Source organism: Mytilus trossulus, chromosome 14 (assembly GCF_036588685.1).
Source record: "Mytilus trossulus isolate FHL-02 chromosome 14, PNRI_Mtr1.1.1.hap1, whole genome shotgun sequence".
Taxonomy (NCBI): Eukaryota; Metazoa; Mollusca; class Bivalvia; order Mytilida; family Mytilidae; genus Mytilus; species Mytilus trossulus.
The window spans coordinates 7,173,931-7,191,292 of NC_086386.1; the positions used below are offsets into that span (position 1 = coordinate 7,173,931).

General features: G+C 31.8%; 2 protein-coding genes across 8 annotated transcripts in view; one reads left to right on the forward strand and one right to left on the reverse strand.

Moving 5' to 3' along the window:
- Positions 1 to 17,362, forward strand: part of LOC134698146 (H(+)/Cl(-) exchange transporter 4-like) — a 77,443-nt gene that overhangs the window by 42,326 nt on the left and 17,755 nt on the right. For all 7 annotated transcript variants that reach the window (XM_063560445.1, XM_063560447.1, XM_063560448.1 and 4 more), the window contains 7 exons: positions 1,401 to 1,571; positions 2,489 to 2,695; positions 3,787 to 3,867; positions 4,522 to 4,704; positions 6,013 to 6,102; positions 7,284 to 7,339; positions 10,235 to 10,303. In XM_063560445.1, coding sequence (XP_063416515.1) covers positions 1,401 to 1,571; positions 2,489 to 2,695; positions 3,787 to 3,867; positions 4,522 to 4,704; positions 6,013 to 6,102; positions 7,284 to 7,339; positions 10,235 to 10,303 — 857 coding nt within the window. The remainder of the gene's footprint in view (positions 1 to 1,400; positions 1,572 to 2,488; positions 2,696 to 3,786; positions 3,868 to 4,521; positions 4,705 to 6,012; positions 6,103 to 7,283; positions 7,340 to 10,234; positions 10,304 to 17,362) is intronic.
- On the reverse strand, positions 7,154 to 17,272 carry LOC134698147 (uncharacterized). The gene is made up of 6 exons (XM_063560452.1): positions 17,184 to 17,272; positions 15,747 to 16,377; positions 13,464 to 13,556; positions 11,606 to 11,660; positions 9,922 to 11,442; positions 7,154 to 8,340 (listed from the first exon to the last, which is right to left on the reverse strand). Exons 1-5 carry the CDS (start codon positions 17,243 to 17,245, stop codon positions 10,631 to 10,633), a joined length of 1,653 nt encoding a protein of 550 aa, XP_063416522.1. The 5' UTR covers positions 17,246 to 17,272; the 3' UTR covers positions 7,154 to 8,340; positions 9,922 to 10,630.

Consider the following 17,362-nt stretch of genomic DNA (forward strand, 5'->3'; position numbering starts at 1 on the left):
AATTTAAAAAAAAATTGTTTGCTAGAGATTTACATGATAAAGGTTGATTATTATGCCCCACAACTATATAACAACAAAATGTTGGATTGATTTTATTGATTTTTTAATTATACCCCCGCTTTAAAAAAGGGAGGTTATACTGTTTTACCTCTGTCTGTCCATCCGTCTGTCAGTCCGTCCGTCCGTCAGTTCGTCCGTCAGTCCGTCCGTCAGTCAGTCCGTCCCATGAAACTTTCGTCACATTTTTCTCAGGAACAACAATACAAGGATTTCTGAAATTTGGTTTTCAGGGTTTAACTAAGTCAGCTATACCGTGTGATGCGTTTTCAGATTGATCACTTGACAACTTCCTGTTTACCGAACACTTGTATTATTTTACACATGATAGCCAAGTTGAAAATTTTCGTCACATTTTTCTCAGGAACTACAATACAAGATTTCTGAAATTTGGTTTCAGGGTTTATCTAAGTCAGCTATACCGTGTGATGCGTTTTTAGATTGATCACTTGACAACTTCCTGTTTACCGAACACTTGTATGATTTTACACATGATAGCCAAGTTGAAAATTTTTGTCACATTTTCCTCAGGAACTACAATACAAGGATTTCTGAAATTTGGTTTCAGGATTTATATAAGTCAGCTATACTGTGTGATGCGTTTTCAGATTCAGCACTCAACAACTTCCTGTTTACCGAACACTTGCATATTTTTACACTATTAATATTATCTACTTGCGGGGGGGGGGGGTATCATCAGTGAGCAGTAGCTCGCAGTTTCACTTGTTTTTGGTGTTTTAATATATTACTTGCCACTTTTAAGCATAGCAATCCTAGTCACTGAAGATTGGAATTGAGTGCACCTGTACGAGCAGGGTCAAACACACAACCTGAATGGTGACTGGCTCAACAAAATGTTTGATGGGGAAATTTTATTGTTTTTAATACCCCTATTTTATCAATGCACTGAGGCGGATTTCAAGGTTTTTTTAGGGGGCCCTGGCCCCCAAACCTTTCCTGGCAAAATTTTCGTTGTTTCTATAGGGAAACACTACAGCACGACTTAATGAGGCAGTCAGCAGGCCCTCATGAAAAATTTCTGGATCCACCACTGATGTCTGTCTGCCTGCCCGTCTTCAGTTTACAACCAAGAACCTTTATGTTATGCTAGATATAATTTACATATATACTTTATTAAGGTGTGCATGTTTTCAAGATTGTTTTCTGATTACAGGGTCCTAAATCTTATTTTTTGTGTGTAAAATAATGTTTGGGTAAATGGTTGTCAAGCTATCTTCTACAAGCTAGAACTTTTATATTATATAGAGTGTTAGTACATACATGGTGTACTTATGATTTGTTCTTGTTTGAACCTGGTTATAATGATGGTTTTCTGATTTCAGTGGAATACATGGTCAGAGATATTAGGAGCCCAGACTGGAAAGAAGGCAGCAGCTGGTGGCTACATTGTAAAGTACCTGTTATATGTACTGTGGGCTGTAGTGTTTGCTATGTTAGCCTCTTTGTTTGTACATTCATTTGCTCCCTATGCCTGTGGTTCAGGTATCCCTGAGGTGAGTTTTATATTAACTCATGTCTATAGTTTTATAGTAATTTGCCACATAAGATCTTTTTCTACATTCATTTTCTCCTTTTGAAAATTCTTACCATGTAAAATACAAGTATGTTTTTCCCATGCTGATATGAAACCAGCTGAAGTTTGAAAGAAACCTTTAACAGTAAAACTAACAGTATGATAAGTTGACATTTAATCCAAGAACAATGACATACATCTTTTCCAATGTTATGGAGTAGATTACCTTAGCTATATTTGGCACAACCTTTTGGAATTTTTGGTCCTCAATGCTCTTCAACATTGTATTTGTTTGGCTTTTAAACTATTTTGATCTGAGCGTCACTGATGAGTCTTGTGTAGACGAAACGCGCGTCTGGCGTATAAAATTATAATCCTGGTACTTTTGATAACTATTATGATTACTGACATTTTTGCAGCCAAGGATTATGATTCAGTCCTATCCTGTACACCCTTGGTAGATTACACTGCTGAACTATATCATTCTTGACTATCAGTGTGAAGATGGTACAATTAATGTGTGTAGTGTTTACACATTTAAGTACAGAAACTGAAAACTTACGTTGACATTCCAATATTTGATATAAAATTATAAATATTTGACAAAATTCTTCTGAATTTATAAATTATTGTTGATCATCTCAACAAAATTGACTATCTCGCTTGATCTGGTACGGCGAAAGCGATAAAAGCAGTAGAGTTGAGATGACCAATGATAATCTGTTTTATAGCTATTTTACCTATGACCAAGTTGTCCATTTCATTAGCAACGGCACATGCCCTGCTTAGTTTTTTGATATCAGTCAACTCTGCTGAGAAAGAAAAATTATCAGACGCCAAGATCAAAGGAAAATTTCGTAAAATATATCAATAATGCAAAATATGTTTATTTTTCAGATTAAAACAATATTGAGTGGATTTATTATTCGTGGCTATTTAGGAAAGTGGACATTATTGACCAAGTCAGTAGGAATGATGTTAGCTGTATCAGCTGGATTAAGTCTTGGTAAAGAAGGACCATTTGTTCATGTTGCTGCATGCTGTGGCAATATATTTTCTTATTTATTCCCTAAATATGGCTCCAATGAAGCTAAGAAAAGGGAGGTAAGTCAAACATATTTATTGTTTTTTAGAAATTAAAAATTTATAAAGAATTGAAAGGTTTTTTAGCTCACCTAGCCCCAAGGGCCAAATGAGCTTTTCCAATCATTTTGCGTCAATCGTCCAGCGTTGTCCGGCGTTGTCTGTCGTCGTCGTTAATTTTTACAAAAATCTTCTCCTATGAAACAACTGGGCCAAATTTAACCAATCTTGGCCACAAACATTTTTGGGAAATGTAGTTTAAAAAATATGTCTGGTGACCTGGCCATCAAATCAAGATGCCTACCACAGCTAAAAAAAGAACATACGAGCAAAATGCAGTTTTTGGCTAATACCAACTGAAAAACCAAAGCATTTAGAGCAAATCTGATTAGGGTTAAATTGTTTATCAGGTCAAGATCTATCTGCCCTGAAATTTTCAGATGAATCGGACAACCTGTTGTTAGGTTGCTGCCCCTGAATTGGTAATTTTAAGGAAGTTTTGCCGTTTTTTGTTATTATCTTTAATATTTTTATAGATAGAAATAAAAAGTAAACAGCAAGTATGTACAGAAAAGTAAGACCTAGAAATAAGTCACCATGAACGAAATGGTCAAATCATAAAATTTGTATATTTTTACTAACATTTTCCACTGAAACTACTGGACCAAGTTCATTATGGATAGAGATAATTGTAAGCAGCAAGAATGTTCAGTAAAGTAAGATGTACAAACACATCATCATCACCAAAACTCAATTTTGTCAAGAATCTATCTGCTTCCTTTGTTTAATATTCACATAGACCAAGGTGAGTGACACAGGCTCTAAAGAGCCTCTAGTTAAGGTCTTCATATCACAAATTTGCACATGTTCAGCACTGTGACAAGCCTATCTAATTTACCTTTTGTTTTATAAGTTAACCATGGAACAAATGTTGTAATTTCTTTATAGGGAGCGCAAATCATGCAGTCAAGAGTTGTGTTTTATTTGGAAATAGAATTCAATATTTGATTGCCTCACAGTTTTTGTCGTCACCATATCAAAGTTACATATTCTTAACTTGCAATTGGTGTTCTTGCTGATATGATATATTTAAAGCTACTATTTTTTTGTAGATATTATCAGCAGCTGCAGCAGCTGGAGTCAGTGTGGCGTTTGGTGCACCTATTGGTGGAGTATTGTTTAGTTTAGAGGAAGTAAGTTTCTTAGTTTTATTGATTTTCAAGGCATCAAACAAGAAATAGGTTATTGAAAGAAAAAAAATGATATTCAATGATTTGTTTTAATCTCAGGTGAATTTACATAAGTAATATGATACCAAAAAGTAAAATCACAAAAATACTGAACTCAGAGGAAAATCAATACGGAAAGTCCATAATCACATGACAAAATCAAATAACAAAACGCATCAAAAACGAATAGACAAGAACTGTCATATTCCTGACTTGGTACAGGCATTTTCAAATGTAGAAAATGGTGGATTAAACCTGGGTCTATGGCGCTAACCCTCTCTCTTTAATAACAGTCTCATCAAATTCCGTTATATTTACATGATGCGTTAAATAAACAGTCACAATTAATAAAATAGTCAAAATATGGGTACATCAGTCATCATCGCATAACAATTTTAAAAGGAACTATTTAACAGAACAAAAAAACATCTATCTACGAACACATGGATTGACTTGAATTTAAAAGTATTGGGTACTGTAAATTTATGAATTTTTTAAAAGTTACAATATTTTTAATAAATAGACCATCTATGGCATGAGATCAAAACTCCCATTCTAAATCTTTTGATCATTGTTTGTTTGTATATTTTAAATGTTGATGCTAAGTTGTTTTTGTAGGTTAGTTACTATTTTCCATTGAAGACCCTGTGGAGATCATTTTTCTGTGCACTAGCAGCTGCATTTGTACTGAGATCTATTAACCCATTTGGCAATGATCATCTTGTGATGTTTTATGTAGAATATAATGAACCCTGGTACTTACAGGAACTAATACCATTTATATTCCTAGGGGCATTAGGGGTGAGTACTTACAGGAACTAATACCATTTATATTCCTAGGGGCATTAGGGGTGAGTACTTACAGGGATGTATACCATTTATATTCCATGGGGCATTAGGGGTGAGTACTTACAGGAACTTATACCATTTATATTCATAGGGGCATTAGGGATGATTATGTTGTTGATATTCCTAGGAGCATAAGGGGTGAATACAGACATTTGTAATCCAGATGCATTAAAAATGTATATGTACAGGAACTATGATAGAAAATAGATTTTTTGTCCAATATCTTGAATAAGAAAGAAGATGTGGTATGATTGCCAATGAGACAACTCTCCACAAGATACCAAATGACACAGAAATAGACAACTGTAGGTCACCATAAGGCCTTCAACAATGAATAAAGCTCATACTGCACAGTCAGCTATAAAAGGCTCCGAAATGACAATGTAAAACAATTCAAATGGGAAAACCAACCAAAACAAATATGTAACACTTAAACAAACGACAACCACTGCATAACAGGCTCTCCTTTGTCACCATTTGCGAGTATGGTCCCGAGGAAACTATGATAATTCGCTGACCCGTATTAAGAGAGAGCCATATATCTTGCACGTTAAAGACACCCTTGTAGATTTCGAAAAAAAGAGCAGGCTAATGCTGCTACAATGCAGCACTCTCACCCGCAAAGTGGAAAGGGATAAATATAAGTTGCAAAACTTGTTTCCCAATCTCCTATAAATAAATATGTTTAAACTAGGCTCCTGACCAAAAACAGGGACATACGTACAGAATGTGGCAGGGTTAAACATTTCAGCGAAATCCAAACACTTCCCCTAACCTGGGACAGTGGTTTAAAAGTACAACATAAGATCAAACTATAAAAATCAGTTCAAAAAGGCTTAACTCATCAGATTGATACAAATAGAAATTCATCTAACAAAAACAGAGTGGACGTGGACAGGTACTAGTACACCCCAACAACAAAAAGTCACTAAGTACAGATCTGAGAATACTCACAGTTACTGACAGCTAGTTTACAGCCAATAACAACTAATAAAAAAAAACATGCTTCTAAGAAATAAGCCAAAAGTTTGACAACTTGTTTTAAGTGCAAAAAGGTCAACACAATGCTCCATTAATCTATTAAACTGTGCTCCAATAGCTGTTGGCACACATGAGTTATATACTCGGATGTCAGAACAAGATCTTAGATAAGTCTTTACATGTTTATACTTGATTTTGACAGACTTTTCTATTTTGATTTCTGTTATAACTGTGAGCTGTAGCATTGCAACGAAATTAATAACACATGCTCTCTTTCAGGGTTTATATGGAAGTTTTTTTAATAAAATGAATATTGCCTGGTGTAGATATAGGAAGAATTCAAAGTTAGGACAATACCCAATAGTTGAGGTTAGTATATTGAAAGCTTTTACATTTTCCTGAAATTGCATAGAAAATGGGCTCATGACATCAAAAGTACATTTATTGTATAGACATAAAAATAGCAGAGTGGCCATTAAGTTTTACCCATGTCTGTCTGTAGTAACTTCCATAAGTCCCAAAATTGGTTTCTGTTGTCAAACAAATGTTAAGAAACTTATGCACAATGCTAATTGTCACAAAACACAGTTCAAATTTGAGTCTTGATGAGGTAATTTTTACTGTTCTAGATGCCTCTTTACAATTGGAAAAATTGCTGATTTTTTTATTCCCATTCTCTAACTTAAGTTTGCCTCAAACAAATATTATAAAAGTTATACAAAAATGCTTATTACTGTAAATTGGATTATTTTGGTTGTAGTTTTATTTTGGTTTATTTGGTGCCTTCAATGAAAGTGCCAAAATTAAACACATGAAAAAAAAGCATACACTTAAAATTGAAACGCCAAAATCGTGTTCTGGTTTAACACTATCTTTTATGTTATCATATCTTCCGTATATTTACTACAATATTCTATACATAGCCAAACACAAATAAATACCTGTTATAAATTTTTTAAATTTTAAAAACTTAAACCACAGAGTGGATGTAGTGTTTCCTGGCAAATAAACTAAGTTAATAAATAAAATTAACGGTACTAATTTTCTTGCACCAGATGCGCATTTCGACAATACATCATGTACATGTCTCTTTATAAGTAAAATACGGAACAAATAGATTTTTTTTTAACAAAATTTACTTCTGAATAATATCTTATCTTATGATTGCAAACAGGCTTCTGTCCAAATTTAGTAGAAATCCAGGATAGTTTAATAAAGTTATTAAAACTTCAAAAACTTTAACCACAGAGTGAATATTTATAGACACTGTCGACAATTGAATGTAGGGTCACTATGTCTCGTTTTTTCAACAAAAGTCAAGGGCTCTACAAAAAAGGAGTCAGCTAGAAAGATCAAGAAATAAAAATAAATCAAACTAGAAAACTGACATCCTGATTTATATAAAAATTAATTAACAAAATTCAAATATGATTAAAATTATACGAAAATTAAAGACGGTACATTTAAGACATTAAATATTTACAAAATATGCACATTTCAGGAAGGATTATATAAATAAGTACTAATATTATTTGTTATTTTTATTGTAGGTTTTAGGAGTTACCTTAGTAACAGCCATTCTCAGTTATCCAAACAAATATACAAGGTATTGAGAAAATTATAGATATTAAACAATTATTTACCTAAATTCAGAAATTATTTGGTACATTTATTACTGTGATTTTTTTAAGAATTACATAAATGCAAGTCTTTCTTTATTGCGATTTCAGAAATGCCTACATACTGATATGTGTATCAGATATCAGAATGCAAGTTCTTATATATATTATTGGGATACTCAACTAGTTGCATTATTTGCAATAATAAAAACCTTGCAAAAATTTCTGAATTTACATTATATAAAAATTATTTAAAACAAAAACATTAGTTTCTTTATAGTTTTCTGTAGTTTTATAAACTAAGGTAAAACAAAAATCCCTGGTGACAATATAAAACAGACTTATTATTTACAAAAACATTTTTAATTCTATTTTGTTTTCAACAAAAAATAACACAAACATATGTAACACTCCATTTAGCCCAAAATTTTTGGCACTGACATTTATTAAGATGTCAGTAATTTCGCTAGCAAATTCAGTTCTTGAATAGTTTTCCACTGGAGTCCAAAGAAAAGGAAAATATATTCAAGGTTGTCAATATCAGTGTTTTTTAAGGTGCAATTTCTGAAGATTAAAAATATAGGGATCTAAATGAAGATAATTCAAAATGGAGACTTGCAAAATTACAGAGGTGACCAAAGCTGAAAATGCCTTGTACCTTAGGTTACAAACTTTCTGTCTGTCAAGTGAACCTTTTTTGGGGGTGTGGACGACACATTTGTGAGTGTTGCATATATTTGATATACTTTACAATATCAACTTGCATTTTGAAACTGTATCAACATTTTTACCAATTTTATTAACTTATAAATATATCCACATATTAATTGAACACTTTTTATAAACAGTTTGTGACAGGCATGTATTTGGTAGGCAGTATTATCATACGCTTACACAAAAAACCAAAACATATATAACACATAGTTAACATGATCCTATTAAAAATATATACTGATTGAATTACCCCTGTTTAAACTCCATTTGATATCTATTATGTTACAGTAAATAGGTGAAATTAGGAATTACATGTAATTACTAAAATTTAGGAATTACAGGTAATTCCCGGTGCACTTAGTTAATACAAGTAATTCCTGAAACGGCCCAGTTATTACCAGTAATTACTAATTTTAAAATGAGTTTTTACACCTATTTACTGACTGCTTAAACAATGTTGTATTATGGTCAGGTGATCAAAAGTTAAGGTAATAATAACTAGAAGATCAGTTAGCACTCTTAAAATATTGAATGGTTGATTTGTATTCAAAATATCTTGAATAAGTATGGACTTTCAAATATTTGGTTAAATCAGAGAAACTTTCGTTTTAATCCAAAATGGTTAAAGTTGAGCATTAAACAGATAAATTTTGACCAATTTCAGCAGACATGGAAATCAGAAATGGAAAATTCTCCCAAAGCATTAAGTTTTAACTTTTTTCAAAAAAACTTTGAGTTTGAAGAATATTTGGACTTATTACCTTATAAAGATCAGATAAAGTTGTGAAGGTTAAGAAACTAAAATGAGCTGTTATGTGCATTAGCTTCGAGAGATAAAAAAATTAAATATATATTTTTTTGTTGTTAAATCATTATTAAAAATGATATAGTGACATTATAATTCACTGTTAGTAGCCAATCTAGTTCTATTTTGTTAAATTAGCTGAGAGACAAGGATGTTGAATTGTGCACTTGCGAGTGAATATTTGGACCTCATAGAATACGTATTCATGTGACCTTCAATTCAACCCCTAGCTGAAGATGGGTTATCGATGTATTAAGCTATTAAAATTGTAATGGTTTTGCAGAAAAAATAGTCTCGCCTACTTTTGCTGTTAATCGTAGGCTCAACAAAAATGAGGAAAAAATATTAAAATTTTCCTCTAGATACTATCTTTTGACTAGTACTATAAGAAGCTTCTGTTAAAATTGGGTAAAAAACCAGGATGGTTTATAAAATCTAATGTTTTAAAAACTTTAACTGCAGAGCGTATGTATAAATGTTAACTGGGGAAAAACTAGTCCATTTATCATGTTTACAAGTAATAAAGGAAAAAAAGGATTTTTTTACAATCTTTACTTTCGGATATTATCTTATGAGCTTCTGTCCAAGTTTGATAGAAATCCAACATATTTGGAGAAAGTTATTTCAAATTTTTAAACCACAGTGCATGATTGAGATTTTAGTTTAACAAAATTATGAAAATCAATTTTGGATTTATATCATTGTCTTGCATGCATATATTTACGGAGTTTCAAGACCTATAAAACAAGCATTTTCCAGTTTCAATTCACAAACACTAATAAAGAGTATGCACTTTTGATATTTACTACATTCTTCAATATCTACCCCTTTACTTTCTTATTTGGTATCTTGAGTTATCTTTTTAATTTTAAAACAAGAACATCAAGTTAGTAAATAGCTGTAAAAATGACAAAAAAAATCAGTAATTACAAGTAATCACTGAAACAACTAGTAAATACATGTAATTACTAAATAAGCTAGTAATTACAGGTATTTACTGAAATGTTTAGTAATTACATGTAATTCCTAATTTCACCTCTTTACTGTAACATATACATTTCGAAGCTGACTGATATCGTTTTGCCAATTTGTTAAATGTAAAATATTTCTTGCATATTCAGACAGAAATTGAACAATAAATGGTCATGTAAAGTTCAAAAGCCTATGCAATTGTTGTTGAAAAAAATTATAGCTATTTTATCTAATTAATTTACTAATTTAATCTTTTCTTGGAAAGATAGATATTTTTGCTAGGTTTAACAAAAAAATGTTCAGCTATAAACACTATCCTGAGCAAAATGATATAGCACAATGCAAAAAATTAATGTAAATTTCCTTATCTATCCATCACATATATTTTTAGGATGAACACAAGTGAATTGATCAGACAGTTGTTCAGTAGGTGTGGAGCTGAAGATAAAACAATGTTATGGTAATGTATATATTTTCTTGTTTAGTGAATAAGTTTCTTTCAATAAACATTTTTGTTATTTTTTTTTTACTTTGGAACATAATGCTTTCAGTATATCTACACCTACAGTTTCAGTCAATAATTCTTAAGTTTCATTTAATTTGGCTATAACAAAATATTTGTAAAGAAAAGTATTCATATTTTTAATCATCTCTTTTTAACACTCTTATTGCATATTTGTGTTTTATAAAGAAACTTGTTCTATCATCCATACAAATCTCCCATCTATTATTCCTTCTAAAGTACTTATATTGTTATTAAACACAAAAAAGTTGGCACAAGACTGTATTATTTCTCATAAAAAACTTTGAATATACATCTATTGTCCCTTTCATGGTTAATGATGAGTTTCTTTTGCTTCGAATTATATGACACAAAAGAGTATGTACAATTTTGAAGTCCCTTTGTGGTAACAGTTTTATACTGTTTACCATCAGATGACACATGTTGTACTGAACCATCTTCACACACCACATACAGACTGCCATCTTGTAGTGTAGTCATACTCTCAGGTCTTGATGGTAATGTTAGGGTGTGATGTATGTCATCAGTATAACTGTACCAGTACAGATTGTTGTTCAAGTAGTTGTTATCACTGTAGAATAATCTGTCACCAGAACCATGTAACTTGTAAGGATCACAGTCAGTCTTTATTGTCTGTACCACCTCTCCTGTCTGATGATCTATGATCAGTAGTGTGTTGTTACCACCTACAACTAACTTGTTGTTTTTAGTTGTAATGCCACTCACCCACCACATGTCAGGTAGTGATATTGATTTAAGTTTAAGTTTATTGTTTATGTCATACATCTCTATACACTTACTCCTCATCAGTGTAACAGCTACTGTAGAGTTGTTGACTGCTGTAACAAACAATGGTTTACCCTGTACATCTATACTGTCTACCTGTGATCCATCTGTATTACAGATCAGTAGTCTCCTCTGGTTAGGTATACACATCACCAGTCTACCATCATCCATCATCACTATATCTGATACCTTAGTGTCATCATCAACTACTGATGTCAGGTCTGTCTCATGATGTAGTGTGAAGATAGACTGTCCTAGTTTGTAGTGTTTTACTGGTTGATCTTTTATTTCTGAAATATGAAGCATCTGGTTTTTACCATGAACTTAATGGAAGATCAGTTTACATTTTTTTTTATATACCTTATGTATCATTTGTCACTTAAAAGATATGTTTGTTTTTTGAAAATAGATAGCTTGTTAACATTAATATCATTATGAATGTAAGATACAAACCTTGTTTATCAAATTTCCCCCTACAGTTCTGGCAAACTACTCTCTGCATGAATTCCTTAAAAAAAAATGAGAATGTATAAAAATGAATAGAGATATTTTTTGGAAAAATCGCAATGAGTAATAATTAATTTGGTTTACAATTATAGTTACTGTAAATTTACTCTACAATGGCATTACAACTTTTTTATTGGCCGTTTTGTTAATTTTGGAGTGCCAATAACTATATATATGTCAATATGTACCAAAACATCAAACGGTATAAAATCAGTTTATTTAACAGTTCCTGTCTTATCAATTTTCTTTATTTTTTTAAGTATCTGTTTTCAAGGAAACAGAAAAGTTGATGTTACCTCTTCAAAAAATGATTTTCTAGAATAGTTGTAAAATCAACTCATTTAACCCTTTCAACAATAATAGCCTTGACAAAAGCTACTTTGAGACGATGGCTTCCCTGACTATTATGACACAAGAAAGGGATCTTTATATGAAATATCAATAAAAATTATGTCTGCAGTTATTTTTGTCTTTATTTTATTCACCTACACCTTGTACACAGTTTTGTTCATGTTGTGATTTTTTTTCAGCATAAACAACAAAATTTGCAAATTTTCAGCATTATTTTGCTGAAATTCTAAAAATTTTGAGTTTTTTACCTAAATCGTAATTTTTAAACCAAAACAGCAAGCGTTTCAAATTTTTTATTGAGGTTATACAAATTCCTTACAGTGTACAATGATCATTCCAAGTGTATGTCAAAGAGGACTCGTCATCAGCTGTCTGAAGCGTGAATCATTGTAAATGGGGATTCTTTGTTGAAAGAGATAGGTTAAGTGTAAAGCCATTTCAACAACACAATTGTATTGCACCTTGCAATTGACCACTTTTATATATTAGTTTAGTATTGATAGCTTTCAGTGCAGAAGAACAGTTTGTTTAAAAATACAACTTTTGAAAATTGATGTGAATAGTATATATATATTAAAATAAATGGTTCAATATTTTTATACGCCTGTCGTCTTTTAGACGGGACGTATTATGGTATACCATTGTCCGTCCGTCGTCCACACTTCGGACAATAACTCAAAGACACTTTCCCCAATTTCCATGGAACTTAAGTGAATTGTTTATATCTATTGACGTAAGCTCCCTTTTGGTTTTTTTTAATTTCAGATTTTAAGTCTTGGATTTATGGGGCTTTATTCTTAAAAAAGGGGGGATTTTCAACACTTCGGACAATAACTGAAAAAGGCTTTCACCAATGTCCATGAATCTTTGGTGAATTGTTTATATCTATTGATGTAAGCTCCCTTTCAATTTTTATAAATTTCAGATTTTACATTTCCGTGTTATGAATTTTTATGCTTAAAAAAGGGGGGATTTTCCAATTTTGGGACACTAACTTACACTTTCACAAAATTTTATGCAACTTTGACAAATCGTTTATATCTATTGACATAAGCTCCCTTTCCATTTTATAAATATAAAAGGTACTTGGTATTCAGAAAGTGTGTTGTGAACAAGATAGAATGTATGGATGAAAAATTAAGACAACAAACTTAGTTAAATTTGAGTTAGCCTTAATAGTGCCTATTTTCTTGTGCATTTTTATTTATTATTTGGGGGGGGGGGGGGGGTGTATTTGACAGGGCTCACACTATTTCTAGTTGATCATATAAATTCATTTAAAGCATAAAAAGACAAGTTAAAAGAGCAATGGGCGTATCATGCGCTAAAGCACAGCCCTTTATTCCATTTTCTTTTGGTCTTGTCTGTCTTTCTTCAATTAATGATATCTGAACCTGTATGTCCTGTCATAGAAATCTTTATTTATGTGTTAAAATGTGTAAATTAAACATACCTCTATTTTAGCTGTAAGCCCAGCATTGTTCATGTTTACAGTATCTAAAGTATCTAATATTTGATTAGTACTTAAATCTATTTTGGTGTCAATCTGAAATTAAAATGTTTATACTTATGATTTTCACACCAAGAATATTTTAACATCAAATTCCCTCATCGAAAAATAACTGTTAAATGAATTCTTGACCCTAATTAAGGGTCTGGGTAATTGATCTAAGTAAGCCATTTGTTCATGTGCATTAAAGTTTATGTATTGCTAATTCACAAGATGGTAATTAAGTAAATGAAATAACTGATAAACTATAATAATTACGCTGTCTGTTTTATATCAACAACAATATTGCACATGCTGTTCACAGATTTCCTCACTGGTAAGGCTATTACTGACCGTTTGCACTTTCTTTATGCCCCTGTTGTAACAGAGGGAGCATTAAGTTTTACCTTTGTCCATCTGCATCCTGAAAGGTGGCAGGCATATAAAGATATTTTTGTTTAAACTATACCTAATATTTGTTTTTATGTTGTACAGTTATACAACTGTCCCTTGTTAGGGGAGGGTTGGTATCCCGTTAACAAGTTTAACCCTGCCACATTCTGTCAGGAGCCTGTAATTTAGGGGTTGTTGTTTGTTGATGTATTACATATTTCTTTTTTGTTCATTTTTTTATGCCCCATTTATAGGCATTATGTTTTCTGGTCTGTGCTTCTTATTATCTAAATGTCCATTCGTTAGTATGTCTGTTCCTTCATTTGACTGTCCTGCATTAGGTTAAAAGTTTTTGTTCAATGGAGTTTTGATGAAGTTGAAGTCCAATCAACTTGAAACTTAGTTCACAAGTTCCCTATGATATGATGATTCTAATTTTAATGCCAAATTAGAGATTTCCCCCCATTTTTACGACCCACTGAACATAGAAAATGATAGTGTGGATGGGGCATCCGTTTACTGGAGACACATTCTTATTTAAATAAATTAAGCTGTTATTTTTTTTGTTTGAATTTCTTTACAATTGTCATTTTGAGGTCTGTTACAGCTGACTATGTGGTATTGGCTTTGCTCTTTGTTGAATACCTCATTGTTGAATGCTGTACCTATAGTTGTTAATTTCTGTGTCATTAGGTCTCTTATGGAGAGTTGTCTCATTGGCAATTATACCACATATTTTTATGCCCCAACTACGGAAGTAGAGGGGCATTATGTTTTCAGTCTGTGCGTCAGTTCATTAGTCTGTTTGTTTGTTTGTGTGTGCTTTTGTCCCGCTTCAGATTTAAGTTTTTGATGAAGTTGAAGTCCAATCAACTTGCAACTTAGTATTTGTGTTCCCTATGATATGATCCTTTTAATTTAAATACCAAATTAAGGTATTGACCCCAATTTCCTGGTCGACTGAACATGTAAAATGATAGTGTGAGTGGGGAATCCGCGTACTATGGACACATTTGTTTTTTTTTAAATTTCAATCCTCCCCATACAAAGAAATGAAGAATAACAACTCTCTGATGGAATCAAAAAGAGAGATATGTATGGTGTTTCTGGCATTGGCGGCGGTGACGGCTGTTCAACAATGTATTAGTTTGTGATTAGGACTAGTTTGTATAGAAAAAAATAGTGGTAAGTCAAAGATATTTCGTATACAGATTTGTATTAGTATTGGCACATCTCATTACCATGGAGATTATTTTGCCCTGCCCCTTCAGTTACGGTCTATTGACTTTGAAATTTTTCTTATTTTTCATGTATTAGTTTGTGATTAGATCAGTTTATGAGGAACCACTAGTGGTAAGTTGATTAGAATTGGTATGCAGTTGCATAAGCATTGGCATATCTCATATCCAAGGAGATTTTTTGGCCCCACCCCTCTGTCATGGTTAATTGACTTTGAAATTTTGCTTAGTTTACATTTATAAGTTTGCGTTTAGGTTTGTTAAAAGGGAACTATTCATGATAAGTCAATAGTATTTGGTATGCAGTTATATTAGCATTGGCACATTTCATTTCTTTGCAGATTTTTTGTCCCCTGCTCCCTAGGTCATAGTTTATTGACTTTGAATTTTGCTTAGTTTACATGTATTAGTTTGCATTAGTTAGCATTGTCACATCTCATTTCCATGAAGATTTTTTAGCCATCTACTTACAGTCATGGTTCACTGACTTGGAATATTTGCAAAACTTACATGTTAAAATGTCCCTATTTTAATTTCAATGTTTGCATTATCAAAATAACCAAATAGCGAGACATATTTTTTTATAACAGTTTGTTACATTGAAATAATACAATACCTTTTCCAATATTTCATGGATGTCAAGAAGGGTTGTCATGTATTTGTTACACAGAGCATCATCCAGTGGTCTATTCTGTATCCTTATCAGTTCATCTTCTTTGGTCTGGTCAAGTTGAAGGATATTGGTCTTTAGCTCATCCATCAATGGGCCATACTCATCCTTGGTTATACCACATGTTGTGTTATGACTTAGATAGTCATTCTTATTCCGTCGGAGTATATGGACTGCTTCTTCATCAAGTTGTCTCAAGTTACAGCAGTTATATAATATAAGGCCACACAAACTCAAATCAAGATCTTCGGGGTCGACTGACTTGGCTGTGTACTTACAAAAACAGTTGTGTATACCAGGCCCTGGATTTTCAGCATAAAGTTGTTTCCATTGGTGATGATTTAGAGGAAGAGCTCCTTGGTTGGTGCAGTTTGCTTTATCTATACAGCACCATGCATTCCTGTGGCGTAGGTGAAATAAGATGTGGATGACTGCCTCTTTATCAAGAAAATCCTTTAAACATCTGAAGTTTAGGCCTTCATATTTTTGTTCTAACTTTTGTTGAAACAATGGAGTAACAACCTCTAAGTAAACAGATCCAACAACAAAGTATCTTCTTTTATCTTCTTTGTCCATTCTGTAAATACAGGATAAAAATATTGACTTACCACAGCCTTAATTGTATTACATTTTTTTTCAACAAAATCATGTTACCTGTTATTTGATTTTGAAAAGGCATAGAAGATTTGTACTTTGTAAATGGTATTTTATTTCATATTGTTTCAGCACATGTTGCTACACTGCAGCGGTTACTCCAGTATTAGAGAGACTTTTATATTAAAAATGTTAAAAATTACAGGAAAAAGTGTAACCACATTGTGCGATAAAAATATAATAAATCTTATACTCAATAATACATCTTATAAGGCACTAAAATTATCTTCCTCTTTCGTAACAAATTGTTTAAATGCAAGAAGTAATCTATTGTAATAGATTTTCATTATACCTTTAATCGTTTATTCACATATATATATATAATTGTTTGTATTTTACTACCATGTATAGCAAATTGTTTATCCATTCGGTCATTACCATTTATTGTAAATGCGTTTGTGCCAATAAAATATTGTCTATTGTCTATTGTCTATTGTATTATATCTATGCAATGTAATAGTCTCTTATAGTAATGTATAGAATTGCTCTCATTTTATTAAGTATACTTATTGAGAGATGAGATTTTAATGAAACATTGAATTAAAATATGAATTATTTCATTTTTGTCCTTATATTTGGATTAAAGCCAGTATCCCATATCGAATGATTTTAGATTGTAACATTTAATTCAGAAGTTACAAATATTTATATTTATACAATTTTCAGAATTGCCTTTAAATAGGACTATTCACTATATAAAATGATTAAAAACGTTTTTAATTTACTTACTTTCTTTTTCGTTTTACTTGGAAAACATGATTGTATAATGGCTGACAACATTCATAAAACATAGAATGGGAAAGTACCTACACTATTTTTAGTAACATACACTTGGGTTTAACCATATAAAACTTTACGTATTACCTGGATTTTTTAAAAGGACTAGACTTTGTAATAATATATTTGAT

What these genes read in the sequence shown, in the direction of transcription:
- LOC134698147 (XM_063560452.1), bottom strand. Translation starts at nt 17,245, where the DNA reads ATGTTTTATGAATGTTGTCAGCCATTATACAATCATGTTTTCCAAGTA. An exon ending in CAAGTAAAACGAAAAAGAAA is followed by an intron (nt 16,378 to 17,183) that starts GTAAGTAAATTA and finishes CTGTATTTACAG; the next exon opens with AATGGACAAAGAAGATAAAA. An exon ending in TCCATGAAATATTGGAAAAG is followed by an intron (nt 13,557 to 15,746) that starts GTATTGTATTAT and finishes TTTTAATTTCAG; the next exon opens with ATTGACACCAAAATAGATTT.